Source organism: Centruroides sculpturatus, unplaced genomic scaffold (assembly GCF_000671375.1).
Source record: "Centruroides sculpturatus isolate CEXI.00-Female unplaced genomic scaffold, Cexi_2.0 scaffold114, whole genome shotgun sequence".
NCBI classification, from domain to species: Eukaryota; Metazoa; Arthropoda; class Arachnida; order Scorpiones; family Buthidae; genus Centruroides; species Centruroides sculpturatus.
The window spans coordinates 572,287-582,167 of NW_019384417.1; the positions used below are offsets into that span (position 1 = coordinate 572,287).

At 31.6% G+C, this 9,881-nt stretch overlaps 1 protein-coding gene across 4 annotated transcripts in view; it reads right to left on the bottom strand.

Moving 5' to 3' along the window:
* The window catches only part of LOC111619241, a 41,626-nt gene that overhangs the window by 1,401 nt on the left and 30,344 nt on the right, over positions 1 to 9,881 (bottom strand). The window contains exons 9-19 of one of the 4 annotated variants that reach the window (XM_023360931.1): positions 9,230 to 9,355; positions 8,197 to 9,120; positions 6,760 to 7,008; positions 6,369 to 6,683; positions 5,760 to 6,002; positions 3,992 to 4,249; positions 3,616 to 3,855; positions 3,235 to 3,477; positions 2,585 to 2,833; positions 2,054 to 2,368; positions 34 to 549 (exon numbers count right to left, since the gene is read on the bottom strand). In XM_023360931.1, coding sequence (XP_023216699.1) covers positions 34 to 549; positions 2,054 to 2,368; positions 2,585 to 2,833; positions 3,235 to 3,477; positions 3,616 to 3,855; positions 3,992 to 4,249; positions 5,760 to 6,002; positions 6,369 to 6,683; positions 6,760 to 7,008; positions 8,197 to 9,120; positions 9,230 to 9,355 — 3,678 coding nt within the window. Of the gene's footprint in view, positions 1 to 33; positions 550 to 2,053; positions 2,369 to 2,584; positions 2,834 to 3,234; positions 3,478 to 3,609; positions 3,856 to 3,991; positions 4,250 to 5,759; positions 6,003 to 6,368; positions 6,684 to 6,759; positions 7,009 to 8,196; positions 9,121 to 9,229; positions 9,356 to 9,881 lie in introns of all 4 variants that reach the window. The other 3 variants (XM_023360930.1, XM_023360933.1, XM_023360932.1) reach the window with 3 other exon arrangements.

A 9,881-nucleotide genomic window follows, 5' to 3' on the forward strand; every position in this document is an offset into this window, starting at 1 on the left:
TGTAAGTTTACAAGGTTGAAACATTAAAATCACCTTTAGGTTCTTCTGGCATTCGCATTTCCACAGCCGAACTTGACACTAAGTGAGTTGGTAATCCTTCATGAGTAATAAAAACTAGATCTACCATATAAGATGCACTTGGCTCCAAATCCCTTAAGACATAGGATGTAACATCGCGGTGTATCATTGGAGTTACTTTCCATTGATCATCGTTATTTCCTTTTTCCTTATATTTGATTCGATAGCCATCGACAAATCTTTTCTCTTGAGGCTCGAACGGTCTCCAAGACACTTTGGCTGTCTTGGGATCTAGCATTTGAATAGATATCATTGCATCTAACATTATCATAGGTGGTAAAGTGGTAGTGGTAGTGGTAGTAGTTGTCGTAGTAGTAGTTGGAGATGAAGTTGTTGTAGCTTCTGTTGTACTTGTAGTACTCATAGTAGTTGTGGTAGTACTAGTTGTAGTAGATGAAGTTGTTGTTGCTGTTGTTGTTGCTGTTGTTGGTATGGTAGAAGGTGTAGTAGTCATAACAGTGGTAGTAGCAACTGAAAAAATATATAATACAGTTAATTCTAAAAATAAATTGAAATTACACCTAAATCTAATTATTAAAAAAAACCTAAATATAAATCAAAAACGTGAATTTTTTCTAAATTTTTAATTTAAATTTGTTTNATAAATTCAGTATCTATTATTACAAAAAATTAAACTTATGTAAGCAATATATTATGCTGATAAGTGCATTTTTATGTTAACACATTTTTGTGTTATTTAAAGAATTAAAGTAAAGAAATTGTGTAAGATGCCATTTACAAATTGTAACTATGAACTTTGATAAAATTATTACTTTGTTATTTTTCCAGTATATACTCTACATGGATTTCCACACTTTGCTGAAAATGTAGAAATCCATCTGTTCTTGTAAAGAAAGTAATAATAGTAATAATAATAATAACTTTCGAAAATGTTTAGATTATACACTAAAATCTCCGATTCAAGGCCAGGATTCCATAGTTTGTCGTTCACGATATCATAAAAGAAAACAATTTTAGTATTTATCAATTTCAAACACACTACAATTTGTATCCTGTTAGACAAACGAGTCGGAAACCAAAGGGTGAGGAAGCAGATAAAAAAATATCTGTATTCGTTTAAATTCAATATATATAAGTATTACCTTTAATTTATTTTTAATTTCGTATTAACGCTTCTGTTCTAATAATTGTTATTCTTTAAGGAAAAAAAAAAAAATATGAAAACAATTCTTGTCCTCGCTCTTTTGGTGTTTTCGACTATTGCCGTCGAAGTAATTTATTTTTGATCTAAATTCTCCATTTTTAATTCTTCTATTTCCCGAGTTTGATTTGAAATTTCAGCTTCGACTTTTAACTGATAATTCTGAAATTTATTTTTAATTTCGTATGCAGCTTATATTAAATTTAATATCTCTTCGATAAAGATAAGCGTATATTAAACATTTTCAAAAATAGACCTAAGCAATGAAATTAGTAAACGTAAGCCATTCTGAGTTTAAATAATCTCATTGGGAATTTCGTATTCCTTTATTAATTTGCGAAATCCATTAATTAAAATCCTCAGTTGAAATTCTATACACAAGATGTGAATATTTTATCATTGGCTGACTATTTCTAATTAATAAATTATTATTGTATTACATAGAAACAGTATTTGCAGTAGATATCAATTTCTTAGACAAAATAATGTAAACTTTTGTAAAACGTAATTCAAGAAAACTATTTTAACTTTTTAAACTCGATTTAGTAATTTATACAATAATTTTTTTTGAATATTTTAATAACTGTTTTCGTATCTACTCACTTTATTTTTAACGATATTTAAATACTCAAATAGCTAAAATATTAATTTAGCATTTAAAAATTTAAATGCTTCTAAAGAAGATCTTAAGAATCGTTGATGTATTTAAATGTAAAGAGTTGTAAAAAAAAAATAAATATTTAAGCAAAAAGAAAATAGTAAAAATGTAAATTACTCATTTGCATTTTTTGTAAAGAATATAAACTCACGTACTTGGAGGCATTCTTAATTTATAAGTATCGCTCTCCAGTCCTCCTTGGAGTGCAGAGATCACGATTCGCACCTGGAAGAAATATAAAGTATCCGGTCTAAGACCGGACATGTGATATTCGATATTAGGAGTATCAAACAGACGTTTAGGTCTGGCGAATTTCTGAACATGCCAGGCACTGCGTGGTATATTTCGATCGGAAGTAAAATGCAATTCTGCATGTCCCACCAAGCCTACTAATAAAGAAGGTAAAGTAAATCGAACTCGAATACTGGTTGAGTTGAGAGCGACGATGCTGACATTTTGCAGTTCTTTAGCTGAAAGAGCAAATTTAATTAATTATAAATAAATGTGTAAATTGCGTTAAGAAATTCCGCGACATTTTAAATTAATTTTAGCAATATTTAGTACAGTTTTAGATAAAGTTTAGAAAATTGATTTTAGTTCATTTTAATTGTGAATCTTTTATTCGATTAAGAAAATGGCGCCGGGAGAAGATCTATTCGTTCGAATGATTGTCCTCCGTTAATTACCTGAAGCAGCGTTGTTGCAGACCACGTAAGGACACATGACGGGATCCTCCGGTCGTACCAGAACTGGTCTTTGGCATTGTGGAGTTGGAATCTGATAATGATCGGGGATGGACGGACAACCTCCCGTACATACTACTTCTGCTTGCCCATCGGATATCTTGCAGGTGCATCTTCTTCTCAAACCTCCTTTTCTTACATCCCATTGTTCGTCGGGCTGATAACTTCTACCGTGATAGATGCAGTGATGTGCTGTTGGTTCAAGAGATGGTTTGTTTACCCAAACTTTTTAACACATAATTAATTTCTCTATCTCACGAATTTAACAGGCGCCATCTATAGTTGATATCGAGAACTGTTTTCGTGCTTTTAGTATTTTCTTTTTATTTAGGAATTAAAAAACTAATTAAATATGTATTTAATTGTTAACGACATTTCATGCTGTCTTCGCTAGATTGCTTCGTTTACGCGTTAAATAAGTGAGTATTATTTAAAATTAATTTAAGAAGTTTTATTAATTATATATCTACTTATTTTTGTTTAGTTTTGTGTTATTAAAAAACTATTGTCTTTAATTGAAGACAATATCAATAAAACCATTAATAACATAGGCTACATAGAAGACTAATAGGGAAGAGATCAGCAATACTCACTTTTTCTTTCCTGATCGCGACACATCCAATGTAAACAACAATCGTCTCCTGGCAAACGGCCTTGAAAGGCAAGACTAGGTGGACAGGGAAGATTTGGAGGAGGAAGCTGACTTAGATGTGGGCATCGATTTTCGCAAGTAACATTACCGTGGACGCAAACACAATGCGTTCCACAATCCAAAAACTGATTGGGTATAGGTTGGAAATTCGAGAAACGAATTCCATTCATTAAACACGATCCATCTAGAATTATAAGTGGAAATTTGTTATTTATTACGTTTAAAATACAACAGAAAACATCGTGCGTAATATTTAATTAATTTTCTGATATCTCGAACTTGTAATTTTTTTTAAAAAACAGAAACGTATCTCCACCTTTACCGTTTTTACATCTCGGTCTCGGACAACATTGAGGTGGTGTCGGAACGAATGATGGATCTGCATCCCACTCTAAACATTCACTGACGTGAGGAGAAAAGTGCTGTGGGCATTCAATCACAGCGCAAGTGACTTGAAGGTCTCTTCCGCAATGACAAACGGCGCGACAATCATCGTAAAATTCTTCATCCAGTTGATATTGTCGGCCTTTGTATTGACACATAGGAACTGGAACATTCAGAGCTGGAAAATTGAATATAGAATTATTTATTAAACTCGTTCATAAATGTAATTATACACATATTGAAGTAAGATAATTAATTAATAGAAACGGAATTTTACATCAATATCATTAAAGAAGACGAAAAACTGCACTTACGACTAACTGCGTTATTACAAACGATATATGGACAAATACAAGGATCTTCGGGAGTCACTAAAAACGGTTGAGGACATTCTGGACTAGGATATTGTGCACTGACAGGAATTGGAGCGCATCCTCCGCTGCATTCTATGTGAGTTGTACCGTTTGGTAGGAGAAGACAACTACATAATTTCCTGGTGCATCCTTCTTCCCATTTTTCTCCTACTTGATACGAACGATCGCCTTCAACCACACAAACCGAGCTTTCACCCTCTAATAAAAACAAATTAATAAAATGTCATCAATTATTTATCGGAATTAAATTAAATTATCTTGTTAATTATAGTTCATTACAGTTAATTAATATCTTATTATGTGCTTAATTAAAATGAAATTGATAATAATATACAGTACATCTAAATTATATTGTAATTCATAAAAATATTATTTATAGTTTCAAAAATAAGTGCAAAAATTTACAGTTTTCTTTGTGATTTACAGTAATAAAGAATTAAAAATCTTGTAAACAGAAATTTGATTTTGAAGTTTTTAATTTTCATTTTTTTTACTTTATATTAATTAATACAATGCTTTTAAGTTTTTTTTAAAAAAAAATTCGAATATAAAATGCTAACTTCTTAATTAGATTTAAATAAATTCAATTATTCACAAAAATTAAAATGTACTCCGTAATCAGAAAGAATTGCTTTAGAAGAAATTATTTCAGAGTTTTTCTTAAATTAACTTCAATCTTTCCGACTATGTAAATTATTTTATAAAATACATTGAAAAACGAATATGTGTATTTTTTCAAATTATGTTTAAAATTTCTTATAAAAGAGAATTGTTTAAAGGAAATTTGATCTGTTACATTTCAAATAAAGTACATAAAAAAAACAGGAGTCGAAATTCGAAAACAATTCTTCTCTCTGGATCAATAATAAAAAGAATTCTATATAAATCTTATAGCATATTTCCCCCATAAGAAATCAGAAACATTTCCAGATTATAAAACCCATTTTTGATCGAATCCGAATTTCAATAGTTTAAAAATTGGCACGAGGTAAGTGAAATGGAGTAAGCTACCTGCAGACAAAATCAGAATAAGAGAACCTTTTCTTTAAATTCTAATGATTGAAAAGTTATAAATCAACAAAATTCAGGAAATAATTTGAAGGAAAAGGAATTTATACAACACTCACGAATTGATGGAATTCTAAGTCACGATTAAAGAAGAGAAAAAAAACCCAAAAAACACGTATTCGTATCACTTTTATGAACCGTTATTTTCAAAATTTAAATGAACTAATTATAATTTTAAAAATAAAGAATAAATTTAAAGTTATGTGCCTTAATTTAAAATATAAACTCAACTATTCAGCTCATAATTAATGTTTTAAATAATTTTATTCGAACAAATAAGATTTTGATTAAAATATCAATCAAAATTGTGACGTTTACACGTGAATTATCTCAACTATTGATCTACTGTATTAATACCGAAATTAATTAATTTATTAATAATATTAGTCCTTTGAATTGTAATATTAACTTATGATCAAACGGGTTAAATGTTAACGTATAAGTTAATTAAATTGGAATAATTTAATTATTAATTTGAGATGATATTAAATTAGCTATTTTTAATATGAAAATATGAAGTTTGAATGTTTCTATAAAGTATTAATTAAGATACATTGTGTAAGAGTAAGTTTTATGTGTGATATTTCTGTAAAAAAGGTGGATAATTGTTGACAGAAGTGATATTTTTATTGTGACATACCGTGGATCGTTTGATTTGTTTTTTCTTCACAAAACGGAATGGTACAACAAGAGTCATCAGGAGCGGGACCCCATCGACAGTTTTCAAATCCCACAGGATCTATGTACACTTCGCACCTTTCACGACATTGGATCTGTCCATTCTCGTGGCAAATGCATTTATATTCGCAACCATCAAAGAAGACTTCTCCACTTTCGTAAGTTTTATTATGATGAAAACAGCCTTTGAAAGTCGTTTTGACAGCTAAAAGAAACATAAACCAAAATTAGTGGCGTCATCTGTTGATATTAAGGATAACTAATCACAAACATCGTTTTTATAACGTCATTGGGGAAAATTTAGTGATGCAGAACCGTTTCAGGAAGTGTTTGCTTCTTTACCTCAGTCATTTTTCTATATATATAACTGCTATTTTTATTAAGCAGGTTATTTTTTTTTAACAATAATAATTTTAAAACAAGAAAAATAATATTAATGGTTCATTAATGTTTATTTTTTTGTTTGATTTATTATAGTAAGTAATTAAATAACAATTACTAGATTCGTATTATAATACTGTAATCTAAAACTAAAAGTTGATAGACAGAAATAAAATTAATTAAAACTTACCGGAAACAAATGTTTTTACGCTAACTACATTGCTAAATGCGTCCTTTTCACTTCCTACATCTTTCATTTTGAAATAGTATTCAGTATCAGGTTTCAATCCATGAACAGATATTTCATATACTCCATCTTGCACTTGTTTTGTTTGGTTTTTTGACAGCTTGATTTTTGTCCACCACGTAACACCGTCCTCACTTCCATTTGAAGTTGGAGCATACCATATTTGAAACAAATGGTTTGTGTCGTTGAGAGAAGAAATTCTCAACATAACAGAAGTAGCGTTTAGTGCTTGTATATCGTTTATTCTAATTTTTAAATCTGAGTAATATAAAATAACACAACATATTTTTATTTGTATTAATAAATCTATATCTGAGTAAGTAGACCTACTTACCATTTACGGTAGATACTGTATCGGTATCTCCAGGTGGATCGCACATGACGATCTTGCAACAGTTATCATTAGGGTCCACCACTTGTCGGCATTTGTCACCGATTGTATTGATTAAAGGACAACGTGGCACGCAAGACATATGACCATTTCCATCACAAAGACATTTAGCTTCGCATCCATCAAAAAACTCTTGACCCAACTCATAAATCTTTCCTCTAAAGTCACATCCCTTAACTCTAGTAGGACCCTCTGAAATGAAAATGATTAAAATTAGGAAATCGCAAGACTTTTTGTCGTATCGCGATAGAATTGAAGCGGAGCTAGAAAGAAGCTATCCTTGTACTGTACCTGTTAGGCACAGAAGAGGCGATTCTTGTACAGTACCTGACAGACGAGGACAGGTAAACTTTGCACTTGCCGCCACAAAAGAGGCTATCCTCGTACCTGCAGGCCACGAGAGACACGATCCTTACACTGGCCAGGTACGGTGAGACGATCCAAGAACAAAGTTCTTGAACAGAGTTCTTGTGTTTTGTTCGTTTTTCGTGCCTATTTTCCGTTAGGCGCACGTAATACTGTTTTTATTTTTGACCCCTAGGCCTAAATTCCGTTAAGTGCGCTCGTTGCATCAGAGAGCGTGGACATTGTCACTTTAATACCTTTATATATCGAAAACGAATTCATGGACGCCTATTTCTACTTTCCCGGCTCTATTAACAGAGCCGGGAACAGAGGGATCGGTCAAAAAATGACCCCCAAGATGTTTACATTTTTGGACTTAAAAAACCTTGAAAGGTCGAGAAATGCAAAAACATTCAGTTTTTTCTCTATGTATGGATGTTAATGTGTGTTTGTGTGTGGCACGACTTCGTTTACCCTCTTTAAAGCTTAATAACGCCTGTGCTTTCGAAAATTTCTGAAATTTTGCATGGAAGTTTGTATATTAGAAAGTTCATGCCATTAAATTTTGATGGTTTAAGGTCGACGGGGTGAGGAGATAAAGGGTAGTCGTGTGTCATATCTCGAGTAGGGTCGGACTTAATGACAACTTTTTATAAAACCCATCCCTACCCTCAAAATTAAGCTTTTTGCCATTTTATATAATTAAAAGTATAAACAGTTTTTTTAAATGAAATATCGTAACAGATAGCGAAACCAGAATTTTAAATGTTGCCGGGAAAGTTAAGCGATTTGTTGCTGGATTTTTTACGTTTAAATGGACCCACATTACCTTTCTGGATTCCTCGTCTCAATTAATGGAAAATGGCAAAGTTTTAACAAAATCTACCAAACAGACTTTGAGAACAAACACAATTTTGTAAGCCTCGTAGAAAAAGCTTAGCTAATGCTCCGCTTCAATAAATAAATGCATATACGTTAATGACTAATTAGGTTCAAAATATTTTAATAATATGATAAATAATATATCACATTTACCTTTATGCATCATTTTAGTTGAATTATGTGTATTATCGTTTATTGTCATTTCAGTTGTTGGCGAATCTGTTCCTATTGTGTTTATAAGTCCACGATGTCCTTTTACGGGTTGATCAGCCAACATTGGATAATCTGTTGTGGATTCTATCAACTGTGTCGTGGTTTGTTGTATTGAAATTGGAATATTTTCCGTGGAAGATGGATTCGTGACAGGCTGATCCATACTTTTATGATCGGTTGCATTTACTGCCATTAAATTGCTGTCTGTCTGAGTTATTAAAGGATGCTCGGTCATTTCTTCTGTAGTCATAGAATTTTCCGTTATCTTCTCAGTCATTGAATGATACTCAGTCATTTTAAACATACTTTCTTCTGTCGTATTTATCATATCTGAATATTCTGTCTTTGTGAATTCAGTCATCTCATGCATTACGGGATAAGTGGTCGTTTCATACATCATTTCCGTGTGATTTGATACTTTATTTATCTTCATAAGCGAGTCGTTCGAGTTGTTGCTCATCATTAAATTGTCTGTAGAATTTTCCATCATTTCATTTCTTTCGGTTGTTGGCTGTTCCGTAGTTTTAACATCCATACTAATAAGATCAACTTTTTTTTCTGTCGTTGTGGAATAGTCAACTGTCACAAAATTTTCTGTAACTTTATCCGTCATAGGATGATCCGTAATATGTTCGTTGGCTGTCGTCGTGGAGTCTGAAGTCATAACAAAATCTGTCACCACAGACTGTTCCATTTCGGGCAACTTTCGACCTTCTACTTTTCCATCGCTCATATTGCAAACTTGAGATTGGCATTTAATTTTAAGATCGTCGTCACATCGGCACTTCTTATCGCATCCATCTTCAAATTCTTCTCCGAGACGATAGGTAACGTTCTTATAAATGCATGTATACGATTCGGTAGCTGTTAAGTGCAAAAATAAAATTAATTTAATGTGGCTATTATAAATAAAATAATAATTTAACTGTAAAGAATCAAACTTTAGAGAATGAATTTTTAACGTTTTAGTTACCTTCTACACATCCAATGTGTAAGTCGTTTGGATTTCCACTAAATCCGGATTCACATTCACATCTTGCAAGTTGTGGATCGGGTATACAGAAAGCATTTGGTCCACAAACAGTATTGCCACAAACATCTAAAACAGATTACCACAGGTTTATTATATTTTAATATTAAATTAAAATAAATCGTTATCTTAAATTTCATTTTAATTAACTGGATCGATCCATCAATTAACAAAAATATTCTAGTGTAATTATATAAATTTGTTTAATTTATTTCAAATATTTAAGCATACATGTACTATACGTTCAGTTTATTTAATTATAATATAATATTAATTAAAATTTTTAAATTTTTATTTGTAAAATGAAAAGAGAATTTATTTAAAAAAAACAGATTCAATCTTTCTTATGATCCAGGGCCGGCCATCGGGGGGGTGCGGCGGATGCTGTGCACCGGGGCCCCGCGATTGAGGGGGCCCTAACATTGTCAAGAATGCACAAGAAAACTCGACAATATTCCTATCGTTGTCAGTATGACGAAAAGTACATTTTATCGTAAACATTATTATTGTAATCTCTGAATTTCGACAATCTTCAAACTAATTCTCGGTGATGCGAATGTTTAGTTTTTGTTATTTGATTCGGGAAACTCCCGAG